General features: G+C 43.2%; 1 protein-coding gene across 1 annotated transcript; it reads left to right on the top strand.

Moving 5' to 3' along the window:
- Positions 1-18,538: 18,538 nt before the first annotated feature.
- tmem237a (transmembrane protein 237a) lies at positions 18,539-25,229 on the top strand (the record flags this gene model as incomplete). Its single annotated transcript, XM_080018987.1, has 10 exons — positions 18,539-18,608; positions 18,916-19,044; positions 19,806-19,914; positions 20,006-20,157; positions 20,298-20,415; positions 20,811-21,002; positions 22,993-23,066; positions 23,225-23,312; positions 23,612-23,733; positions 25,076-25,229. 10 exons carry the CDS (start codon positions 18,539-18,541, stop codon positions 25,138-25,140), a joined length of 1,119 nt encoding a protein of 372 aa, XP_079875113.1. The 3' UTR covers positions 25,141-25,229.
- Positions 25,230-27,805: the final 2,576 nt, after the last annotated feature.

The following is a 27,805-nucleotide window of genomic DNA, read 5'->3' as shown; positions in this document are numbered from 1 at the left end:
CTTACTCTCCAACCCTGTCTCTCTCTCTCTCTCTCTCCCTGTCTCTCCCTCCCTGTCTCACTCTCTCAGGGTACCACAATAAAGAAGGATGAGGAAACCGGAGAGATTGACATCAGTGATTCATGGAGGACTGGCCCATCACAGCGGTGGGCAACGGGTGGATGGACGGATGATGGATGAATGTTTATTACTTTTCACTGCATATATGTATGAAAGTATGTATATGTATGTGACAAATAAAAATCTGGAATCTTGAATGAATGATGGATGGATGGATGAATGAATAATGGATGGATGGATGATTGATGGATAGATGGATGGATGAATGATGGATGGATGGATGAATGAATGATGGGTAGATGGATGGATGGATGAATAATGGATGGATGGGTGGATGATGGATGGATGAATAATGGATGGATGGGTGGATGATGGATGGATGAATAATGGATGGATGAATAATGGATGGATGATGGATATATGATGGATGGATAGAAGGATGATGGATGGGTGGATAATGGATGTATGGATGATGGATGGATGTATGGATGATGGATGGATTTATGGATGGATGGATAATGGATGGATGGATGATGGATGATGGATGTAGTGATGGATGGATGGGGGGGTGAATGATGGATGGATGGGGGGTGAATGATGGATGGGTGGATGATGGGTGGATGGATGGATGATGGATGTATGGATGATGGATGGATTTATGGATGGATGGTGGATGGGTGGATGGATGAGTGATGGATGTATGGGTGGATGAATGATGGATGGATGGGGGTGAATGATTGATGGATGGATGGATGGATGGATGGATGAATGGTGGATGGATGGATGAATGATGGATGAATTATGGATGTATGATGGATGGATAGATAGATGATGGATGTATTATGATTGTATGATCGATGGATGGATGATGGGTGGATGATGGATGGGTAGATGGGTGGACGATGGATGGCTGGATGATGGATGTATGATAGATGGGGGATGGACGATGGACAGATGGATGGACAGATAGATGATGGACGTATGATGATTGGATGTTGAATGGATGGATGGAAGGATGATGGATGGCTGGATGATGAATGTTTGATGAATGGATGTATGATGGATGTATGATGATTGGATGTTGAATGGATGGATGGAAGGATGATGGATGGCTGGATGATGGATGATGGCTGGATGGATGATGGATATATGATGGATGGATGTAAGGATGACATATGGGTGGATGATGGATGGGTGGATGATGGATGGATGGGTGGATTATGGATGGATGGATGCTGAATGGATGTATGATGGATGGGTCGATGTATGATGGATATATGATGGATGTATGATGGAGGATGGATGGATAAATAGATTATGAAATCTGATGATTGGATGGATGGATGGATGATGGATATATGATGGATGGATGGGTGGATGATGGATGGATGGATGGGTGGATGATGGATGGATGATGGATGTATGATGATTGGATGATGGATAGATGGATGGATTTATGGATGGATGGTTGATGGAAGGATGATAGATAGATGGATTGATTTATGGATGGATGTTGGATTGATGGAAGGATGATGGATGGGTGGATTATGGATGGATGGATGGATGGTGGATGGAGTGATGGATGATGGATCTATGGTGGATGTATGGATGGATAGATGATGATTGTATGATGGAAGAGGGATGATGGATGGATGGATGGATGATGGATCGACAGATAGATGATGGATATATGATGATTGGATGATGGATGGATGGATGCTGGATGGAGGGATGGATGGAAGGATGATGGATGGCTGGAAGATGGATGATGAATGTTTGATAGATAGATAGATGGATGGATGATGGATGTATGATGATTGGATGATGGATAGATCGATGGATGGATGGATGGATGATGGATTGATGGAAGGATGGATGGGTGGATTATGGATGGATGGGTGATGGATGGATGATGATTGGATGATGGATAGATCGATGGATGGATGATGGATTGATGGAAGGATGGATGGATGGGTGATGGATGGATGGGGAGATGGATGATGGATGTATGATGATTGAATGATGGATGGAGGGATGGATGGAAGGATGATGGATTGCTGGATGATGGATGTATGATGGATGGATGGATGATGGATGTATGATGGATGGGTGGATATGAGTGTGAGACTTATCCCACTTGGTTGTGGTGTAGAAGGTATTATGTTGTGGTGCCTCCAAGCAGTGGAAAGGGCCCAAGCTCCGCAGCCTTGTAGACCCCTACAGCTGCAGGAAAGCCCCGAGCACAAGACCTCAAGATTATTGGTGTCTTTTAACCAGGAAGTAATTATGCTTCCTTATTGATTGAGTAAGGAATGTTAGATCAGATTTTGGTAAATCCTGAAATTCGGTTTGTTCAATGTCTCTCTATCCGTGGCTCAGTTGTTGCTCTGCTTGTAACCATTTAATTATAAACTGAAGATGGTTTGCTCGATCGTAGTACAGTATCTGAAGTTTGGGGCTGCTAGGCTCTACAGTCTTTGTTTTTCTGTAGTGTTGCAAGTTTAATTCTCGGTTTCTTGTATTTCCAATAAAATGTATTGACTATTGAGTCTAGAGTATTAATCCAATGTACTGTTGGTTGCACTGGGGTATATAGTGTATTTTTGGAAGTATATTCATTTTCACTGCTGCTAGCCTATCAATTAGTTAGATGGGTAGGTTGTTCCATCAAATGAGGTCTTCTTCAATGGATTTAAGCAATGGAGTGAAGTTAAGGGTAAACAAATCTGACGGATTAGTGGAGATATCAATACCAAGGTATCTAATGTTGCCTGTTGTGATGGTTAAGGGAAGTTTCTGGGTTGCAGCATTGCAGTCCCCCCCACTGAGTTGTAAGACTGTGGTTTTAGTCCAGTTTATTGAATAGTCTGAGAAAGCTGAGAATTTAGATATAAGATTGAACACCTCCGGTAGGGATGATATTGGGTTCCGTAAGCACAACAAGATATCGTCTGCATACAAACTGATTTTGTGAACAGAGTTTCCTGTTTGTATGCCAACGATATTACTGTTTTGACGGATGGCCACCGCGAGGGGTTCAACAAAGATGGCGAATAGTAAAGGGGAGAGTGGACATCCTTGTTTTGTGCCACGTTGTAGAGTGAAAAGCTGTGAAACACTTTATTCATCCATCCATAACTATTTATCCATTCAATATAACACTGTATCCATTCATCCTACATCCTACAGACTAAATTTATAACGTATGTCTAGTTTGTAACTAGTAAATTTAGTTGTATAACTAGTATGACTAGATTTAAAACAAGTACAGTATGTCTAGTTTTATTACTAGTCATACTATAAACTAGTAGTTTAGAGCGAGTATGACTAGTTGTATAACTCGTATGTCTAGTTGTATAACTAGTATGTCTAGCTTTATAACTAAAATGTCTAGTTATTTAACTTGTACGCCTAGTTTTATAACTAGCATGCCTAGTTTTATAACTCGTATGACTAGTTTTATAACTCGTATGACTAGTTTAAGAGCTTCCACTGACAATAGTCAAAGCAACAAAGCGAACATAGTTATTCTCCTACATATGAATCAACTATTTCCTGTAAGAAATACCACCTAATATAATGTGTTTCCTGTAATAACTATCTTCTAATTTAATAACATTTTTCCTGTAATTACTATCTTCTCATATAATAAAGTATTTCCTGTAATTACTATCTTCTAATATAATAACAAAGTATATCCTGTAATAACTATCATCTTATACTGTATCTAATACAATAACAAAGTATTTTCTGTAATAACTATCATCTTATACTGTATAATAACAAAGTATTTCCTGTAAGAAATACCATCTAATACAATAACAAAGTATTTACTGTAATAACTATCGTCTAATTTAATAAAGTTTTATGGAGTTATGAGGTGAAAGCAGTAGAAGTGGTTGTTGCCATGGAAACAGACATTGTTGTGGTTGCTGTATTGTCTGTGTTTCAGATGCAGACCCCGGCAGCAGCCATCTTGTTTAAAGTGATTCCCAACTCGGCTCAAACCTCCATCATCCAGAGCTCGGTGACCCATCCCTCTATCTGTCTGTCTCTCTCCCTGTCTCTCTGTTTACACTGCTTCAGTGCAACTTGTGTTTTAGTTTATTGTTTCGTTTTACTTTATTGTTTTCTTTGAGTTTATTGTTGTCTTTGAGTTTATTGCTTAGTTTTACTTTATTGTTTTCTTTGAGTTTATTGTTTTCTTTTGTTGTTTGTTGACGTGGGGTTTTGTTGTCATGGCATTCAGACCGATGCCAGCTCTGTCTCTCAACCAATGAGAGAGAGCAGTTCCGTTGGACCCAGGCGTGAGCCTGGTCCTGGATGCCGGGGCCCGGGAGGTCGGGCCCCAGAACCTGTCCATCACCTCCCACATGAGTGGTGGTGGTGGTGGTGGTGGTGTTACTTGATGAGGAGTGCAACTTGACCCAGTTGGTGGAGAGCAGCTTCTGGGTGGACGCCCTGTTAGTGTAGGCGTTGCCGCTTACTTCTACTTCGCCCGAGAGTAGCACCTGCGCTCTCTCAGAGGGGCGAGGGGAGAGAGCCTCCAGGCGGATCCGCTCCTTTGGCCCCGACGCTTGGGCCGGCGTTCCATGTACAAACCCCCGTCGACAAAAGGACGGGGATGGTCACTCAGGAGGTAGAGCTGGTGGTCTAGTCATCTAAAGGTTGCTGGTTCAATCCCAAGCTCCTCCTGCTGGCATACTGTAGTGTCCTTGAGCAAGACACTTAACCCCTAATTGCTCCTGATGGCTGCGTCCGTCGCTGTTTGAACAATTGTAAGTCGCTTTGGATAAAAGCGTCTGATCAATGTAATGTAATGGAATCTCCGGTGGAGGTTGGCGCAGGGGATGATAGTCACCAACAGGTACGTAGCGCACCTGTATCCAGGGAGAGGGGAGGGCTGTCCGCTGTGCCAGGTGGATGGACTGTGGAGAAACTTTCCTTGGGTGTGCTAGGCTAGCAGGGAGGTTCAGGTTGCTGCAGGGATGGTGGTAGGGACTAGGTTTGGTTTTTGCACAGCTGTTCTTTATTTTGGGCCCCAGGTACAAACAGGAAGCGGCTCCACCATTCATCTTTGTTAGCTGTTGTTAGGGCTCTCTAGACCCGTTCTCATGCTGACCTGCCTGCTGGCAGCTCGCCTTCGGGTGCAGTTTGATTTCTACACCTGGGGGATCGAACAGGTCCTATGTTCCGTACAAGACGATGTCCTACAGCTGGACTTGTGATTATGACCATTAAATAATTATACATCTATTTATTATTTGTTTTTCTTTATTATTTTAGTTGAACCTTTTCATTCATTTGATTTTCTTATTTGATGTATTTATATATGTATTTATTTATATGTATTGATTTATATATGTATTGATTTATATATGTTTTTATTCATATATGTATTGATTTATATTTATTGTTTTAAATATGTTTTTATTTATATATGTATTTATTTATACAGTGGTACCTTGAGTTACGAGCGCACTAACATAGGAGTTTTCGAGGTAGGAGCCGTCGTTCGGTCGATGTTCTGTATTGATTTTCAAGCAGAAAGGTGAGTTAGGAGGAGCGAGCTTCAGGTGCCGCTGGGGGTGTGGCCAGAGAATGCGGCCCGCGTCTCACTCCTTCACTTTTGTGTTTTGTGCGTTTTGTGCTTTTTGTGCAGTCATTTTACCAATTTTTTTTTGTGCTGAGAAGAAGTGGATGATGTCATTGACTTAAAGCATGTTATCATAGAAACACATGAGCAAGGTCTGGTGTGAAGGAATTGGCGAGGCAGTACGAGCGTAGTACTTCTACCATATGTACCATACTGAAGCAGAAGGAGACAATAAAGGGTACTACGCCAGCCAAGGACGTTTAAAATAACGTCTACACTGTGGACCGCCTTCCCTGAAAAGATGGAGAATCTGCTGTGGGTGTGGTTGACGGAGAAGCAGCTCGCAGGAGACAGCGTGACAGAGGGTTTCATCTGCGAGAAGGCAAAAATGATCTACACATTCTCTTTAATTATGTTTTTATACAATATTTGTTATTTATAAATACATTTTTCTTATTCAAAAACACGTAACAGAATAAAATTGGGTGTTTTTTTGGGGCTGGTTGGATGAATGGATGAATGGATGAATGGCATCTCAATTCATTTTAATGGATTTTAATTGGAACATGTATTTGCTAAATGAGCAGATTGAATGACGAGCTCTGTCATGGAACAAATTCAACTCCTAAGTCAAAGTACCACTGTATGTGTATTTATTTATTTTTACTCCTACAGTTGTTCCTGTTTCATACTTGATTATCACTGTCGTTACTATGAATGTATTTGTTGACTTGTATCAACAACAAAGCTGTTCACTATGTCTTTGATTTCATGTCGTTCATGGTGTTCATTCTATTGTCTATGTTTTCACTTTTTCTTATTGTTTCAAACTCAAAACAGCTGTTGCAGCTTCGCCTCCTCGGCCAGCATGCTCCGCAGGTACTCACTTTGTCTACTGTGTGTAATGCAGTATGTGAATTCTGCTCTAGTTAGTGTCTCTGCTCTAGTTAGTCTCTGCTCTAGTTGGTGTCTCTGCTCTAGTTGGTGTCTCTGCTCTAGTTGGTGTCTCTGCTCTAGTTAGTGCCTCTGCTCTAGTTAGTCTCTGCTCTAGTTGGTGTCTCTGCTCTAGTTGGTGTCTCTGCTCTAGTTAGTGTCTCTGCTCTAGTTAGTGCCTCTGCTCTAGTTGGTGTCTCTGCTCTAGTTAGTGTCTCTGCTCTAGTTAGTGTCTCTGCTCTAGTTAGTCTCTGCTCTAGTTGGTGTCTCTGCTCTAGTTGGTGTCTCTGCTCTAGTTAGTGTCTCTGCTCTAGTTAGTGTCTCTTCTCTAGTTAGTCTCTTCTCTAGTTGGTGTCTCTGCTCTAGTTAGTGCCTCTGCTCTAGTTGGTGTCTCTGCTCTAGTTAGTGTCTCTGCTCTAGTTGGTGTCTCAGCTCTAGTTGGTGTCTCTGCTCTAGTTGGTGTCTCTGCTCTAGTTGGTGTCTCTGCTCTAGTTAGTGTCTCTTCTCTAGTTAGTCTCTTCTCTAGTTGGTGTCTCTGCTCTAGTTAGTGCCTCTGCTCTAGTTGGTGTCTCTGCTCTAGTTAGTGCCTCTGCTCTAGTTGGTGTCTCTGCTCTAGTTAGTGTCTCTGCTCTAGTTAGTCTCTGCTCTAGTTGGTGTCTCTGCTCTAGTTGGTGTCTCTGCTCTAGTTGGTGTCTCTGCTCTAGTTAGTGTCTCTGCTCTAGTTAGTGTCTCTTCTCTAGTTAGTCTCTTCTCTAGTTGGTGTCTCTGCTCTAGTTAGTGCCTCTGCTCTAGTTGGTGTCTCTGCTCTAGTTAGTGTCTCTGCTCTAGTTGGTGTCTCAGCTCTAGTTGGTGTCTCTGCTCTAGTTGGTGTCTCTGCTCTAGTTGGTGTCTCTGCTCTAGTTGGTGTCTCAGCTCTAGTTGGTGTCTCTGCTCTAGTTAGTGTCTCTGCTCTAGTTGGTGTCTCTGCTCTAGTTGGTGTCTCTGCTCTAGTTAGTCTCTGCTCTAGTTAGTGCCTCTGCTCTAGTTGGTGTCTCTGCTCTAGTTAGTCTCTGCTCTAGTTAGTCCCTGCTCTAGTTGGTGTCTCTGCTCTAGTTGGTGTCTCTGCTCTAGTTAGTGTCTCTGCTCTAGTTAGTGTCTCTGCTCTAGTTAGTCTCTTCTCTAGTTGGTGTCTCTTCTCTAGTTGGTGTCTCTGCTCTAGTTAGTGCCTCTGCTCTAGTTGGTGTCTCTGCTCTAGTTAGTGTCTCTGCTCTAGTTGGTGTCTCAGCTCTAGTTGGTGTCTCTGCTCTAGTGAGTGTCTCTGCTCTAGTTAGTGTCTCTGCTCTAGTTGGTGTCTCTGCTCTAGTTAGTGTCTCTGCTCTAGTTGGTCTCTCTTCTCTAGTTAGTCTCTTCTCTAGTTGGTGTCTCTGCTCTAGTTGGTGTCTCTGCTCTAGTTAGTGTGTCTCCTGTAGTTAGTCCTCTGCTCTAGTTAGTCTCTCTTCTCTAGTTGGTGTCTCTTCTCTAGTTGGTGTCTCTGCTCTAGTTGGTGTCTCTGCTCAGTTAGTGCCTCTGCTCTAGTTAGTGCCTCTGCTCTAGTTAGTGTCTCTGCTCTAGTTAGTGTCTCTGCTATTTCCAAACCAGAAGCCGTGGGTTGATTAATCCATCCTGGGCGCTCTAAATGCTCGCACGGCCGCTTACAATGACAGTCTTGTATCCGGAAATATGGACAATTACAAAGCGGCGTCATACAATCTGCGGAGGGTGGTGAAGGACGCTAAACAGACGTACAGAGAGACTGTGGAGCTACAGATGGAGCGGGGGGACACCAGACGCTTGTGGGAGGGGCTGCGGATGATAACAAACTACAAGAGCAGCTCCTCCCCAGCCACGAGTGTTGACACCTCCCTAGCAAACCAAGTGAACTTTTATGTGCAGTTTGAGTCTGGCGACAGCACCGCTAGCTCGCCGGCTAATTGGAGTTACATCGCTGGGGATGATAGTGCATTCTCAGTGTCTGAGCATGACATCAGGAGGGCTTTGATGCAGGTGAACACCAGGAAAGCTGCGGCCCAGACGGCATATCTGGGCAAGTACTGAAGACCTGTGCTAACCAGCTAGCTCTGGTGTTCACTACAATATTCAACATCTCCCTGGCTGAATCAGCAGTCCCGTCCTGCTTCAAGAGGTCCACCGTTGTTCCTGTCCTGAAGATCGCCTCTCCTGCCTGCCTGAATGACTACCGTCCGGTGGCCCTCACCTCGGTGGTCATGAAGTGTTTCCAGAGGCTGATTAAGGATTACATCTGCACCTCCCTCCCCCGCACCTTGGACCCGTTACAGTTTGCATACCAGCAGAACAGATCCACGGATGACGTGGTTTCCCAGGTACTGCACACCACACTCACGCATCTGGATGGCCGGAAGGGGGACTATGTGAGATTGCTGTTCATCGATTATAGTTAAGCTTTCAATACCATAGTCCCCTCCAGACTGGCTGTCAAGCTGAAGGAGCTCGGACTTAACACTCCACTGTGTGCCTGATCCTGGACTTCCTCTCAGCCCGGCCCCGGATGGTTAGGGTGGGGTTAGGGTGGGGAAGCACATGTCCAACTCCCTCACTCTGAACACAGGATCCCCCCAGGGCTGCGTCCTCAGCCCCCTACTGTGCTCCCTGTACACACATGACTGTGTGGCCAGGTCCAGCTCCAACACCATCATCAAGTTTGCTGACGACACTGTTGTCGTGGGCCTGATCACCGATGGCAATGAGAAGGCCTACCGCGAGGAGGTGACTGACCTGTCACTGTGGTGTCAGGACAACAGCCTCCAGCTGAACGTCAGCAAAACCAAGGAGCTGATTGTGGACTTTAGGCGAGGATTACAACCGAGGACGCACGTTGGTGATTAATGGGACTTCTGTTGACAGGGTGAGCAGCTTCAAGTACCTGGGAGTCCACAGAGGACTTAACATGGACTTTACAAACACACTCTGGTGAGGAAGGCGAGGCAGCGTCTTTACCACCTCAGGCAGCTGAGGAAGTTCCTGGTCTCGGTGAGGATCCTCAAGTCCTTCTACTATGGAGTGGGGGAGAGCATCCTGACAGGCACCATCACTGCCTGCTTTGTACTGTACTGCTTAGGACAGGCGGGCCCTGCAGAGGGTGGTGCCTTCAGCCCAACGTACCAGGTGTAGTAGCAGAGCTGCAGCATCATGAAGGATCCTCACCACCCCAACAACGGACTGTTCCAGCTGCTGTGGACAGGCAAGGGCCTCCGCAGTGACACAGCGAGAACAGAGAGACTGAGACTGAGTTTCTTCCCTCAAGCCATAAGAACTGTCAACGCTGACCTCACCAGGGGTCCTAACTGAGCCACACACATAGGCTCCACTACCTACTGTACTATATATAGCATACTGTACTGTTTGTAGCATACTGTACTGTTTGTAGCATACTGTACTATATGTAGCATACTGTACTGTTTGTAGCATACTGTACTGTTTGTAGCATACTGTACTGTATGTAGCATACTGTACCGCATACTGTGTCACTGTTCTGGGTTGTTCGGTGTTACCGTATTGCCGCGCCGTACTGTTGTATACTGTGCTGTATATCTCACAAACACTACCTCACTTTATTCAAATGCCACTTTAATGCACATATCTGTATATACATAAATAGTCTATCCCATATACATAAGCCTTTATCTATTTTTTACCCCCACCCTGCATTACCCTTGAGTTCTTATTTTATTTTATTGTATTTTATTCTATAGTATTTGACTTACTGCATTACGTTTTAGGAATCAGTTAGTCAAGTAGAAATTCTTAGGTAGCTACTGTGTTCAGTCTAGAACATATTGTGTGTAATCACCGGGTGTGTATTGACATTTCACTGCATATATGTATGAAAGTATGTATATGTAAGAAAGTATGTATATGTATGAAAATATGTATATGTATAAAAATATGTATATGTATGAAAGTATGTATATGGTTGAAAGTATGTATATGTATGTGACAAATAAACCTCTTGAATCTGGAATCTTGAATCTTGAATAACTAACCCTAACCCTTATACCCCATACCTAACCCGAATCCATAACTTACCTTACTTTACCTTACCACACCTTTATCTCTATCCACACACATACACACAAAGTACACACAGTACACACACACACACACACTCACACACAGTACACACAGTTCACACACACAAAGTAAACACACGAACAAAGTAGACACACACACACACAATGTACACACAGTACACACACTCACAAAGTACACACACACAAGGTACACACAGTACACACAGTACATACACATAAAGTACACACAGTACACGGACACAGTACACACACACATACATAAAGTACACACAGTACACACACAAGGTACACACAGTTCACACACACACAGTACACACACATACACACACACAAGATACATAAAGTACACACAGTACACACACACAAGGTACACACACAATTTTCATCAGATTGTCAAGAAATTCAGACAGGAAAACTATTTGATCTTCATGGAACATTTTATGTTCTCCCTGCTCCTCCTCCTCCTCCTCCTCTTAATCCTCAGCAGATGTCCGTTTGGTTTAACATTCTGATGACATCACACTGCATCCTGTCGTCCTGACACAAAACACACAACCCCCAGCCCCCAACACGCAGCCTCCAGCCCTGCACCGGTAGTGTCTTTTTATTTATATAAATTATTCTGGATTAAACTACAGTTTCAACAAGTTGTAATTATTAAACTGTGTGTTGCAGTGTGTGTGTGTGTTGCAGTGTGTGTGTGTGTGTGTGTGTGTTGCAGTGTGTTTGTTTGTGTGTGTTGCAGTGTGTGTGTGTGTGTGTGAGTGTTGCAGTGTGTTTGTTTGTACGTTGCAGTTTGTGTTGCAGTGTGTGTGTGTGTGTGTTGCAGTGTGTGTGTGTGTGTGTGTGTGTGTGTTGCAGTGTGTTTGTTTGTGTGTTGCAGTGTGTGTGTGTGTGTTGCAGTGTGTGTGTGTGTGTGTGTTGCAGTGTGTGTGTGTGTGTGTGTGTGTGTTGCAGTGTGTTTGTGAGCGTGTGTTGCAGTGTGTGTGTGTGTGTGTGTGTGTGTGTGTGTGTGTTGCAGTGTGTTTGTTTGTGTGTTGCAGTGTGTGTTTGTTTGTGTGCGTGTTGCAGTGTGTTTGTTTGTGTGTGTTGCAGTGTGTGTGTGTGTGTGAGTGTTGCAGTGTGTTTGTTTGTACGTTGCAGTTTGTGTTGCAGTGTGTGTGTGTGTGTTGCAGTGTGTGTGTGTGTGTGTGTGTTGCAGTGTGTGTGTGTGTTGCAGTGTGTGTGTGTGTGTGTGTGTGTGTTGCAGTGTGTTTGTTTGTGTGTGTTGCAGTGTGTGTGTGTGTGTGTGTGTTGCAGTGTGTTTGTTTGTACGTTGCAGTTTGTGTTGCAGTGTGTGTGTGTGTGTGTGTGTTGCAGTGTGTGTGTGTGTGTGTGTGTGTGTGTGTGTGTGTGTTGCAGTGTGTTTGTTTGTGTGTGTTGCAGTGTGTGTGTGTGTGTGAGTGTTGCAGTGTGTTTGTTTGTACGTTGCAGTTTGTGTTGCAGTGTGTGTGTGTGTGTGTGTGTGTGAGTGTTGCAGTGTGTGTGTTGCAGTGTGTGTGTGTGTTGCAGTGTGTGTGTTGCAGTGTGTTTGTTTGTGTGTTGCAGTGTGTGTTTGTTTGTGTGTGTTGCAGTGTGTGTGTGTGTGTGTGTGAGTGTTGCAGTGTGTGTGTTGCAGTGTGTGTGTGTGTGTTGCAGTGTGTTTGTTTGTGTGTTGCAGTGTGTGTTTGTTTGTGTGTGTTGCAGTGTGTGTGTGTGTGTGTGTGTGTGTGAGTGTTGCAGTGTGTGTGTGTGTGTGTTGCAGTGTGTGTGTGTGTGAGTGTGTGTTGCAGTGTGTGTGTGTGTGTTGCAGTGTGTGTGTTGCAGTGTGTTTGTTTGTGTGTTGCAGTGTGTTTGTTTGTGTGTGTTGCAGTGTGTGTGTGTGTGTGAGTGTTGCAGTGTGTGTGTGTGTGTGTTGCAGTGTGTGTGTGTGTGTGAGTGTTGCAGTGTGTGTGTGTGTGTGTTGCAGTGTGTGTGTGTGTGTGTGTGTGTGTTGCAGTGTGTGTGTGTTGCAGTGTGTGTCTAATAGGATTCTTCTTCTTAACCCAGTTTATCGTCTTTGACCTGCCAGGTCAGAACTTAACCCCCTTCCCCAGCTGTCCAGCTCCATGTCAGCTCAGGTCGGCCATGTTGGCTCTGTGTGTCCTCACATGGTCACATGATCAGGTTGTGCACGTAGGGATGTTGTTCAAACCTTTATTACCACCAGATGGTGCCACTAGCTTGTGTTAGCGTTAGCACTCGTTTTTTGGAAGCAATAATGACTGTGGCAGTGGTAAAGGTCATTATTGACAGACTGCGACATCATTCAGGAATAAAACAACAACCCATCACCTGCCTGGGTGACTATGGCCCCGTAGCACTGACCTCTACCATCATGAAGCGCGAGCGGCAAGTCAGAACCCACATCTGCTCCTCCCTGCCTGACTCCCTGGACCCCCTTCAATTTGCATATCGCCCGAACAGATCTATGGGCGACGCCATCGCCCTGGCAGTGCACGGCACCCTCTCCCACCTGGACAAGAGCAACACACACGTAAGGATGCTGTTTGTGGCTTACAGCTCAGTATTCAACACAATTGTGCCCACTAAGCTCAGGATCCTGGCTCTTAACACCTCCCTCTGTAACTGGATCCCGGACTTCCTGACGGGCAGACCCCAGTTGGTGAGAATGGGAAACGTCTCCTCCTCTGCACTGACCCTGAGCACAGGAGCGCCGCAGGGCTGCGTACTCAGTCCCCTCCTGTACACCCTGCTCACACAGGACTGTGTGGTCACGCGCAGCACCAGCACCATCCTGAAGTTTGCGGATGACACCACCATCCTGGGTCCCATCTCCAACAATGATGAGTCCTCCTACAGAGAGGACTCATGGACTGTTCAGACTGCTGACTGTTTAGGCTGCTGACTGTTTAGGCTGCTGACTGTTCAGGCTACGGACTGTTCAGGCTGCTGACTGTTTAGGCTGCTGACTGTTTAGGCTGCTGACTGTTCAGGCTGCTGACTGTTTAGGCTGCTGACTGTTTAGGCTGCTGACTGTTCAGGCTACGGACTGTTCAGGCTGCTGACTGTTTAGGCTGCTGACTGTTTAGGCTGCTGACTGTTTAGGCTGCTGACTGTTCAGGCTACGGAGTGTTCAGGCTGCTGACTGTTCAGGCTATGGGCTGTTCAGGCTGCTGACTGTTCAGGCTACGGGCTGTTCAGGCTGCTAACTGTTTAGGCTGCTGACTGCTCAGGCTGCTGACTGTTCAGGCTACGGACTGCTTAGGCTGCTGACTGCTCAGGCTGCTGACTGTTAGCGGACGACCAGCCTCACCAACTCTTTTTACCATCAGGCTTCTCAAGCGGCAACATCTGTCATCACCTCTGTCAATTGAATGTACTTCACCACAACTACATGTACACATACATGTACATGTACACATACATGTACATGTACTTTACTTCATATTTATATATTTATATTTACATCCATGTCTTGTGCAGCAGACTGATCTGTTTCTGTTGGATCTGCTACAACGCTCCAGTTATTTTAGTTTCTGTTTTAGGATTATTTTTATTATTTCATTTGATGTACATACACTGGGACCTCCGTAACATCGTATTTGTAACATCGACTCTTACTCTTTTTTAAATTTATTTTATATTTGACTCTTATTTTATTAAAAAAAAATATATATATATATATTTATCTTTTTATGTCACTTTTTATGGCCTGTCATGCCCCAAGGATTTCATTGTACCGAACGACCTGGTGTTGTACTGTACCCTTGACAAATAAAACACTTTGAACTTTGAACTTTGGACAACAGACCAATGAGCAGATGATGCATCCATACTGATCCCTATGGACATCCGCCCGACGGCACCGAGGGTGGAGTTCTGCACCGTGCGGCGGGAGTAGTGGTTGCAGGTCGAACCGGCAGCAGATGGCGGCTTCACACCTCATCGGCCAATCACAGAGCTCCTTACAGAGCTGCCACAGTGAACCAGATCAACAGGTGCTAAGCCGGGCCGCGGCTCAATACTGTGACTGCGCCTCCTTCCTCCGGTGCCAACCTCCACCGAGGTGGAGAATAGTTTAAAATCCTTCTGCAACAGAAATGCAAAGGAGAGAAGGAAAAGGAAGGAGGGAGGATGGAGGAGTGGAGGAAGGACACTCACTGCATCAAGACTTACCCTAAGAGACTTTCTATTGGACAATGAGATCATCTGGAGACAGGCAGACAGACAGACAGGCAGATAGACAGAGAGGTGGTTATACTGTGTTGTGTTGCTGTGTCTGATGGTTTCTACTGTTGATGTGTCGTTCTTCTGTTGCTGTGGATTCACACTTTGAGGAGCCGCAAGGTAAGAATGTACACAGAGTACACACTATACAGAGTACACAGTACGCAGAGTACTCTCTACTCTGCGTACTGATCTTCTTTCTATCGTTAACTGAGAAAATGATCTGACGTCAAAAGTCTTGGTCAGATAAAGGATGTGACCCTTTCAGTCCATCAGCTGAGGACTTGTTCCTCCACCTCAGTGATGGTGCTGAGGACCTCCACCTCCTCCAGGTACTGACTTCACATGACAGTGGATCAGGGTGGGGGCTGACTGCTCAGAGGCTGAACGCCAACGAGGATCCATGATGCATCGCCCACGGCAGCAGTCTGAGGACTCCAGAGCCGCTCTGCTGCCTCCTTACACCAACCAAACACACCTTACACCAACCAAACACACCTTACACCAACCAAACACACCTTACACCAACCAAACACAGACAACCACACACTCTGGAGAGGGTTGAACTTCATCACCAGCGGCTTCCTCCTCCTACTCCTCCTCTTCCTCATTTTCTTCCCCCAACTCCTCCTCCTCCTCTTCCTCCTCCTCCTCCTCGTCCTCCAACTCCTCGTCCTCCTCCTTGTAGAGCAGTGGTTTCCTCCTCCTCTTCCTCCTCCTCATAGAGCAGTGGCTTCCTCCTCTTCCTCCTACTCCTCCTCTTCCTCCTCCTCGTAGAGCAGTAGCTTCCTCTTCCTCCTCCTCCTCTTCCTCCTCCTCCTTCAACTCCTCATCCTCCTTCTCTTCCTCCTCCTTGTAGAGCAGTGGCTTCCTCCTCCTCCTCCTCTTCCTCCTCCTCCTTCCCCTCTTCCTCCTCCTCTTCCTCCTCCTCCTCCTCCTCCTCCTCGGGGTGGACTCATCAGGATATGGAGCGGAGGCAGGTCCTTGGACGCTCCCTGATGGTCTTTGATATCCTGGAACATTCAAACCTTGAATGGAGGTGGTTCTTCTCCATTTGTCCATCGGTTGATGGAGTTCAGAGCCTTCTCCACCCTGATGAGCACCAGGTCCTCAGGAGCCACCACCTCCCTGTGAGCACCAGCTTCTACAAGTGGACACTGAGTTGGGTGACTTTTAAAGGGGGCGGAGCCAAACTCTCTGATGCTCTTCCTGTTGGACAGCGAGCGAGAGGAAGTGAGGACCTGGAGCTTTAACGCTCCTGATGCTTTGGTCCTTTTGTTCAAAAAATAAACGTCATCTCCAGACTGTTCCGTAGAGATCGCACCAATGTGGGACAATTATGACATCATCAGAATTATTTGAGCAGATTACAATCGTTTTGTAAAATGGATTTAATCCACATTCCTATGTGTCTTTACAGCCACAGTGAAGCTGCTTCGGCTGCCTTCACTCTGCTTCCACCTTCATGTTCCAATCTGCAGCAGTTGGTCGACATTTTACTTTTATGTGATTTATTTCATGCCATTATAAAAGCAACATCAACTCTACTAAATATACTAAGTATGCAAAGAGGCAGTCAAAGTGGAAGGTGCTGAGGTGACCTGATCAACCTGACGTATCAACGTTCCATCTCCTCCACAAGTTAAAAACCCCGATGTTCAGCAGCTTTGAGTTTTCAACTTTTCTCTTTCATCAACATAAACAAACTTCAGGCCCAAAGTCACTAAAACTCATGAAAACTCTTCACATCCTAAAACTCGTCACATCCTGCACCATCACATCCTGATTCTGATTCCAGTCATAAATCAAAGAAACCGCCATCGATGCCTGATTCTGTGGCTCCTGCTTCACTTACTATTTGACATTTAGTTGAATAACTTCACACGAAGCACAACTGGATCAATATTTCAGTCAGTACATACATCAATACATCAACACGTCAATACATCAATACGTCAATATGCCAATACGTCAATACGTCAATACGTCAATACATCAATACATCAATACGTCAATATGTCAATACATCAATACGTCAATACGTCAATACATCAATATGTCAATACGTCAATATGTCAATACATCAATACATCAATACGTCAATATGCCAATATGTCAATACATCAATACGTCAATACGTCAATACATCAATATGTCAATACGTCAATATGTCAATACATCAATATGTCAATACATCAATATGTCAATACATCAATATGTCAATACGTCAATACGTCAATACGTCAATACATCAATACATCAATACGTCAATATGCCAATATGTCAATACATCAATACGTCAATACATCAATATGTCAATACGTCAATATGTCAATACCTCAACACGTCAATATGTCAATACATCAATATGTCAATACGTCAATACGTCAATACGTCAATACCTCAACACGTCAATACGTCAATACATCAATATGTCAATACATCAATATGTCAATACGTCAATATGTCAATACGTCAATATGTCAATACATCAATATGTCAATACGTCAATATGTCAATACATCAATATGTCAATACATCAATATGTCAATACATCAATATGTCAATACATCAATATGTCAATACATCAATACGTCAATACATCAATATGTCAATACATCAATATGTCAATACGTCAATATGTCAATACATCAATATGTCAATACGTCAATATGTCAATACATCAATATGTCAATACATCAATATGTCAATACATCAATATGTCAATACATCAATATGTCAATACATCAATATGTCAATACGTCAATATGTCAATACATCAATACATCAATACGTCAATACATCAATATGTCAATACATCAATATGTCAATACGTCAATATGTCAATACATCAATACATCAATACGTCAATATGCCAGGATGGTCAAATGCAGAGGAACAATTTCACCGGCCACCATCCAAAGCATGTCCGTGTGTGTGTGTGCAAGCATGTGTTGTAGTGTGACAAATAAAGACTGTTTCTTCTTTCTTCTTCTACGTCAATGAGTCCATTTTATCAATATGTCGATACATCAATATATCACTACGTCAATATGTCAATACATCAATACGTCAATATGTCAATACATCACTACGTCAATATGTCAATACATCACTACGTCAATATGTCAATACATCACTACGTCAATATGTCAATACATCAATACGTCAATATGTCAATACATCAATACGTCAATATGTCAATATGTCAATACATCAATACGTCAATATGTCAATACATCACTACGTCAATATGTCAATACATCAATACGTCAATATGTCAATACATCACTACGTCAATATGTCAATACATCACTACGTCAATATGTCAATACATCACTACGTCAATATGTCAATACATCAATACGTCAATATGTCAATACATCACTACGTCAATATGTCAATACATCACTACGTCAATATGTCAATACATCAATACGTCAATATGTCAATACATCAATACGTCAATATGTCAATATGTCAATACATCACTACGTCAATATGTCAATACATCAATACGTCAATATGTCAATACATCAATACGTCAATATGTCAATATGTCAATACTTGACTTTGTGATTCTGATGTTTGGTCCACACAGAGCGAGGTTGCCATGCCAACCGTCAAGAGCAAGAAGAAAAAGTCCAAGAAGGAGGGACATGATGGAGAGGACCGAGGAGAAGGTGAGAGGAGGCGAGGAGATAGGAGAGGAGGAGGCGAGGGGAGAGGAGGAGGCGAAAGGAGGAGAGAGGAGAAAAGGAGGCGAGGAGATGGGAGAGGAGGAGGCGAAAGGAGGAGAGCGGAGAACAGGAGAGCAGAGAGGAGGAGGCGAGGAGAGAGGAGGAGATGAGGAGGCGAGAGAAGAAGAGGAGGCAAGGAGAGAGGAAAGGGAGGAGGAGGGAGGAGGAGGAGGGTGGTGGCAGGACTCCAACCACACAGGCTCTGCTCTGCTGAATGGTTGCCAGCGTGTCTTGCTCTGCTGCGTCCTAGTGGCCGTGGAGCCGGAGCTGGAGGACGGAGAAGCCAGGAGCCAGGTCAACAGCAAGGACCCTTCCACCCCAGAACCCCAGGACCCGGCACCACAGAAGAAGAGAAGGAAGAAGAAGGCTCTCACCCTAGGTACCAGGACAAGATCTCAACATCTTGTTTGATGGGTATGACTGAGTTATGACATCATACGCCAGTGCAGGTGGTCAAGTCCAGGTTCAGAAAATCCGGTTCAATGTTTTACCTCCACACAAGCTCAGATCTCTGGACCGATGCTCAGCAGCACATCCACATGGCCGACCTGTCAGCCAATCAGGTTGTTTCATTCAGGAGCACGTAAACACTGGGCACAGGAAGCAGAAAGGTATTATGGGATGTTTTAGGATCTTTATCAACTTCAAATGCACTCACAGTTTGGTGCTGTCATGGAAAGTTCCTGGAGTGACTGTGCTCAAAGTGGTTGTGTCAAAAATGGTTGTAATTGTGAGCGGAGGACCTGAGCGTGAACCTATCAGCCAGCAGGACGTCCTGGCGACGCTCAGATGTTAAACAGCATTTTGATCAGACCAGGTGTTGGAAAACTCTACGCCATTAACTAGACGTTACATGAAGGCCTTGAATCCTTGGATTTTTTTCAGTCTTATCCTCTGCAGAAACAAACTCAGGTCTATTTTTATAATTAAGGATCTTGAATTCAAGGACCTCTTCTCGAGGGTATTTTTTTCCACCATAGTACTTATCAAAGCCATAATTGTGGTAAATCGTGGAAGAGGCCACTTCCACACCCCTAGTGTGGGTGGGGGGTGTTGCATGTGAACAGTGATGGGCGACAGGTAGAGAAGTGAGTCTGGTGTTTTGTGAGTGTCTGGCTACTTCCTGTTTTGGTGTCTCAGAGCAGGAAGGAGATCCGGCCGACGTCACCAACGGAGACGTGGTGGAGCAGCCCAGCGACCGAGAGGAAACCAACGCCACCACCACCACCAGAAAAACCAAGAAGAAGAGGTGAGACGACTCCAGTGGCTGGGGCTCGGCTCAGTGCCCTCTGGTGACGCCATGGAAACAGATCACGTTTTTAAATGGTATTTCATGACAGGAAGGCGAAGGCGGCGGAGCAGTACAGCAACGACCTGGGAGCAGAGGATGATGACATTGTCACTGACCACGCCTCCATTCCCCAGCATTCACTGTTCTCCGCCCCGTTGGGACACGCCCCCCCGGCCGGACGGATGTTTGTGGAGAGAAATAGTGAGTGAGACATGAGGAGGTGAATTATATTAAAACCTGGCGTGTATACAGAGGACAGGTTATAAACAAGAGTGTGTGTACTGTGTGTGTACTGTGTGTACTGTGTGTGTGTATGCTCTGTGTGTGTGTGTGTGTGTCAGGGAGGTTCCTGGCAGAGCGTCTGGACAGATGTTCTGAGCAGATGGAAGGACCTCCCATGGAGGTCCGAACCCTGTGGACCACCAGGGACATTGCACTCAAAGTACATAGAGGCTTCAGGTACAAACAGTACACAGTACATTCCTTTACCTGACGTCATTGATAAGACTGTCGGTAGACTCAAAGCCCTATGTATCACAGTCACACGTCAGTAGAGGTCAGTAGAGGTCAGATGGAACAGGCAGGTGGTCCAACGGAGCGTTGCAGTATCCAGACGGTGTCGAGGCCCAAACCAGAACTTGTGTCTCGTCCCTCGTGAGGAACGGAGAGAGAGAGAGAGACAGACAGAGGAGGAGACAGAGAGAGAGAGATAGAGACAGAGAGAGAGACAGACAGAGTCCTCCCGCTCTGCTCCGTTGCCCTGGACGGGGTTAAATACATTCTTGTACAGTCAGAAGATTTGGGTTTGAAGTTGGGCAGCACTGAGCCTCCTCCCTCCTCCTCCCTCCCCTCAGGGTGGCTGGCTTCTTCTCGCATGGCTTCCTGGCTGGCTACGCCGTGTGGAACATGGTGGTGGTGTATGTGTTGGCAGGGGAGCAGCTCAGTACTCTATCCAACTTGCTGCAGCAGTACCACCGCCTGGCAGCACCTGCACAGTCACTGCTCTACCTCCTGCTGGCGATCAGCACCGTGTCTGCCTTCGACAGGTCAGTCTGCTCTACAGAGTATCAGGAGAGTATCAGCAGAGTATCAGTGGAGTATCAGAGTATCAACAGGGTATCAGAAAAGTATCAACTGAATATCAGTAGAGTATCAACAGACTATCAACAGAGCATCAGTCAAGTATCAGTAGAGTATCAACAGAGTATCAAGAGAGTATCAGCAGAGCATCAACAGAGTATCAGTAGAGTATCAACAGAATATCAGTAGAGTATCAGTTGAGTATCAACAGGATATCTGTAGAGTATCGAGAGAATATCAACAGAGTATCAGCAGAGTATCAACAGAGTGTTAGCAAAGTATCAACAGAGTATCAGCAGAGTATAAGCAAAGTACCAGAGTATTAGAAGAGTATAAACAGAGTATCAGCAGAGTATCAGCAGAGTATCAGCAGAGTACCAACAGAGTATCAAGAGAGTATCAGCAGAGCATCAACAGAGTATCAGTTGAGTATCAACAGGATATCTGTAGAGTATCGAGAGAATATCAACAGAGTATCAGCAAAGTATCAACAGAGTATCAGCAGAGTATAAGCAAAGTACCAGAGTATTAGAAGAGTATAAACAGAGTATCAGCAGAGTATCAGCAGAGTATCAGCAGAGTACCAACAGAGTTTCAGTAGAGTATCAACAGAATGTCAGTGGGGTATCGAGAGAATATCAACAGAGTATCAGTCGAGTACCCACAGAGTATCAACAGATCATCAACACAGTATCGGCAGAGTATTAGCAGAGTATCAACATAATATCAGTAGAGTATCAGGGTATCAACAGAGTATCCGCAGAGAATCAACAGAGTATCAAAGGAGTATCACAGAGTATCCGTAGAGTATCAGTAGACTATCAGCAGATTATGAACAGAGTATCAACAGAGTATCAGGAGAGTATCAACAGAGTATCAGAGTATCAGAAGAGTATCAGCAGAGCATCAACAGAGTATCAACAGACTATCAGTAGAGTATCAGTAGAGAATCAACAGAGCATCAGCAGAGCATCAGTAGAGTATCAGGGTATCAACAGAGTATCAGCAGAGAATCAACAGAGTATCAAAGGAGTATCACAGAGTATCGGCAGAGTATCAAGAGAATATCAGTAGACTATCAGCAGATTATAAACAGAGTATCAACAGAGTATCATCGGAGTATCAGAGTATCAACAGAGTATCAGGAGAGTATCAGCAGAGAATCAACAGAGTATCAACACAGTATCAACAGAGAATCAGTAGAGTTTCAACAAAATATCAACAGAGTATCAGAAGAGTATCAGAAGAGTATCAGTAGAGAATCAACAGAGCATCAGCAGAGTATCAATACAGCATCAGCCGAGTATCAGCAGAGTATCAACAGAGTATCAACACAGTATCAACACAGTATCAGCAGTGTATCAACAGAATATCACTAGAGTATCAGAGTATCAGCAGAGTATCAGTCGAGTATCAACAGAATATCTGTAGAGTATCAGAGTATCAACACCGTATCAGCAGAGTATCAGCAGAGTATCAACAGAATACTCTGCTGATCAGCAGAGTATCAGCAGAGTATCAACAGAATACTCTGCTGATCAGCAGAGTATCAGCAGTGTATCAGCAGAGTATCAACAGAGTATCACTAGAGTATCAGCAGAGTATCAGCAGAGTATCAACAGAGTATCAGTCGAAGCAGCACAGAGCGTTCACTGATTAGATAGGATGTTGACTTGTCTTTATCAGCTCAACCTCCTCTCTCTGTCTCGCTCTCTGTCTCGCTCGCTCTGTGTCTCACTCTCTGTCTGTCTCTCCCTGTCTCTCTCTGTGTCTCTCTCTCTCTGTCTGTCTCTCTCTCTGTCTGTCTCACTCTCTGTCTGTCTCTCTCTCTGTCTCTCTCTCTCTCTGTCTGTCTGTCTCTCTCTCTCTCTCTTTCTTTGTCTCTCTTTCTGTCTGTCTGTCTCTCTCTCTCTCTCTTTGTCGCTCTCTCTCTGTCACTCTGTCTCAATCTCTCAGGGTCAATCTGGCAAAGGCTTCTCTGGCTTTGAGAGGTTTCCTGACACTCGACCCTGCAGCCATGGCTTCCTTCTGTGAGTCACACACACACACACACACACACACACACACACACACACACGATTATGCAATTCAAGTGACTATGGTTACGTGTGTGTGTGTGTGTGTGTGTGTGTGTGTGTGTGTGTGTGTGTGTGTGTGTGTGTGTGTGTGTGTGTGTGTGTGTGTGCAGTGTATTTTATAGCCTTGATCCTGTCTCTCAGTCAGCAAATGACCAGCGACCGAATCAACCTGTATCCTACAGCCAATCACAGTCTTTGGTGAGACCCGTCTGTCTGTCCACCGATCTGCCTGTCTGCCCGTCTGCCTGTCTGTCCGTCTCTCTGTCTGTCTCTCTGCCTGTCAGTCTGTCTGTCTGCTCATCTGCCTGTCTGTCTGTCTGTCTGTCTGTCCCTCTGCCTGTCCGTCTGTCTGTCCCTCTGCCTGTCTGTCTGCCTGTCCGTCTACCCGTCTGCCTGTCAGTCTGTCTGCTCATCTGCCCGTCCATCTGTCCGTCCGCCTGCCCGTCTGCCTGTCCGTCTGCCCGACTATTTATCAGTCTGTCTCTCAATCCTTCCAGGCCTGCAGGCAGGGAGCAGCAGATCCTCCAGCCCTGGATGGTGGTCAACCTGGTGGTGGCGTTGTTGGTGGGCGTGGCCTGGGCCTTCGTCTCCAGCCACCCGGAGGTGGACTACACAGAGGGTAAAATAATAATAATAATAATAATAATAATAATAATAATAATAATGTTACACACATTAATACGGTTTCACATTGCATGGTCTGATAATATCATATATGATGTGATATAAAACATAATATGACATAATGTAATGACATGATATGAGATGATAGAACACAATATAACATAATATGATGATATGATATGAAATTATATGATATAACATAAGATGTAACATTACATTATATATGATATGAAATATAATATGATATAACATAACATACTGTATGACATGACATAACATTATATATGATATACCATATAACAAAACATAACAAGATATATTACATGATATGATGACATAACATAATAATATACATATGATATAACATAACAAAAATTGCATATGATATATGATCTGATATGATGTAACATAACATTTGATATGATACAACATAACATGATGTGTTATATGATCTAATGAAATGAAATAACTACATGATATGATATTAAATATTATATGCCATGATATAACATGACAAAACATACCATGAAATGATACGATACATAGCATAGCATAAAATTATGTATGATATGATACAACATAACATGATATATTATATGATGATATCATATAACATAATGTAAAATGATATAACATAACATGATATATGATATGATATAACATAGCGTAACATGATATATATGATATGACATGAAAGGAAATATGATATAATATGACATGATATACTATATATGATGATATAACATAAGGTGATATATTATATAACATAATATAAGATGCTATATGATATTACTTAACATAACATCATATGATATATAATATAACATGATATAGGATATATATTATATGATGTAATATAACATAACATATTTGATATGATATATGATGTTATGATAAAACATAATGCAATATGATATTTGAAAGGATATAACATTACATGTTACGATATATGATATAACATAACATGATATAACATATGATATGAAATATAATTTATGATATAACAAAATATTTGATGTGATATAATACAACATAACATTTGATCTAACATAACAATATTTGATATGATAAAACATAACATGATATAACATAACATGATGGGATATCAGATAACATGATATGATATAACATGATATAACATAACATTACATGATATAAAAATGATATGATATAACATAACACGATATGATATGATAACATAACATGATATGATAACATGATATGATATAAAATTATATACAGTATGATGTATGACACGATACAACATAAGTTATGATGATATAACATAACGTTACATTATACTGTAGCAGGTCATATTTGTCAATATTTTATTTCAGATGTTTTGATGGCGATGGAAGTGGAGGGATATCCAAGAGATGACAACCTGGACATTCCTGCCTGAAACAGTTCATCTGTCCATCCATCTATACCATCCATCCATCCATCCATCTATATCATCCATCCATCCATCTATACCATCCATCCATCCATCTATACCATCCATCCATCCATCTATATCATCCATCCATCCATCTATACTATCCATCCATCCATCCATATCATCCATCCAGCCATAAATCATCCATCCATCTACTGTATACCATTCAGCCATCCATCCATCAATCTATATCATCCATCCAGCCATCTACACATCCATACATCTATACCATCCATCAATCCCTCCATCTATATCATCCGTCCATCCATCCAACTATCCATCCTTATCATCGATCCATATCATCCATCTATATCAGCCATCCATCTATATCATCCATACAGCTATATCATCCATCCATTCATCTATATCATCCATCCATCCATTCATCTATATCATCCATCCATCTATATCATCCATCCATTCATCTATATCATCCATCCATCCATTCATCTATATCATCCATCCATCTATATCATCCATCCATCTATACCATCCATCCATACATTCATCTATATCATCCATTCATCTATATCATCCATCCATCCATTCATCTATATCATCCATCCATCTATATCATCCATCCATCTATACCATCCATCCATCCATTCATCTATACCATCCATCCATCCATTCATCTATATCATCCATCCATCTATTCCATCCATCCATCCATCTATATCATCCATCCATCCATCTATATCATCCATCCATCCATCTATCCAATCCTGTTTAAACATCACTTTTGTCATTTTAATCTCTTTTGTATAACTTGTCATTTTTACTTGTATAGCAGTTTGTGTTCCAGACAGTGACTTTGTAAATAAATACTCTTCTACAAGTTCAGGAGGTTATTAGTCACATACATATACATACGGTCATACATATATACAGTGAAATGCCATGACACCTGCTGATTATGCACAATAAACTCTAAAAATGCTAAAATGTGCCTAATGAACACGAGGCGCTCACGCAGGGGGCCTCAAGGGGCGTGGCCACAATGCTGATTCCGGTTCTATAATTATATAACCAACCGACAGTGTGAATGGGACCCGGTTAAATACCGAAGGAGTGACGAGGAAGGTGGAGACAGGTGGTGGGATTATTAACTGGGCACAGGTGTGCAGTGACAGGGATGTGACTTGAAACCAGACAGACAGAGGGACCTAGAGACAGACAGAGGGACCTAGAGACAGACAGAGGGACCTAGAGACAGACAGAGGGAGCCAGAAACAGACAGAGGGACCTAGAGACAGACAGAGGGACCTAGAGACAGACAGAGTGAGCGAGGGAGGGACAGAGGGAGACAGAGACAGACAGAGGGAGCTAGCTATAAATCAGAATAACAACATATATATTAAGATAAGGACATACATATCAGAATAAGGACATATGTATCAAATTAAGGACATATATATCAAAATAAGAACATATATATCAGAATAAGAACATATATATCAGAATAAGGATATATATCAGAATAAGGACATACTGTATACATCAAATTAAGGACATATATATCAGAAAAAGCACATATATATCACACTAAGGACATATGTATGGACATAAGAACAAATATCTCAAAATAAGGACATATATTAGAATAAGGACATATATATCGACATAAGGACTTATCCGTCAGAATAAGGACATATACTGTATAATGCCATGAGGACATATGTATCATCAGAATAAGGACATAAACACACACAGACACTCCTAGTTTGTAGCCTCTTACCACTACAGAGTGACGGAAACTACACCGTACACTGGACACGATCCAATGTACATTCAGAACCACGACCTGCACATTTATAGCAAATTGGGTGATGACATCACAACGTGTCTTATTCTAAATCTCATCTCGTTCCATTAGTTTGAACGTTGGTGTGTCGGTGAAGCACACACTTTCTGCTACTTCCAGTCAAATTTAGTCAGTTTTTCACTAATCCCTGCTCCGTATGTGGATTGATTTAGATGAACTTGAATCATGAGATGTCTGAGACGTCCCGGTCCTAACGACACCTCAACCGTGTCTGTAGCTGCAGAAGGTGTCCTGTTCCAGACACTTTTAGCCTGAAAGATTCAGAGGAAAATAATAAAAATGTGGACTGGACCCCTTATAATAATAATAATAATAATAATAATAATAATAATAATAATAATAATAATAATGATTAAAAATGTATCAAATCTCATAAAAAAGGAAAGCACAAAGATAAGAAAACACTTCAGGTTTAACAGAATTAGTCACATTAAAATGCAATTGAAATTACTCGTAATGTTGATCTTAATCTTGTGCCGGGAAAATGTTGCAGTTATTCTTGAATTATTAATTCTTTCATCTTGGTTTTTCAAGGTGTGGCCCTTGGGGGAGTAGGGTCATCAAGGCTCAAACATATGTTTTTATTTTGGTAATCACATTGAAATGGTGAGTTTAATTCGAGAAGACAGAATTTTGAGGGGAAAAAAGTTTATCTTCTAAGTTTAAATTTCGAGATGAAAGATAAAGTGAAGTACTGCTGCAACATTCAAATCTAAATTAGGAGGGAAAAAGACGCTTTTCTTAAGGAAACAATTGACGTCCGCGTCGCTGAGTGTCCGACTTTCGGATGCTTCTGAACCCAGC

Source organism: Zeus faber (assembly GCF_960531495.2).
Source record: "Zeus faber genome assembly, chromosome: 18".
Taxonomy (NCBI): domain Eukaryota; kingdom Metazoa; phylum Chordata; class Actinopteri; order Zeiformes; family Zeidae; genus Zeus; species Zeus faber.
Note: the sequence above shows the minus strand (reverse complement) of the source record. Positions and strands in the feature narration are given on the sequence as shown.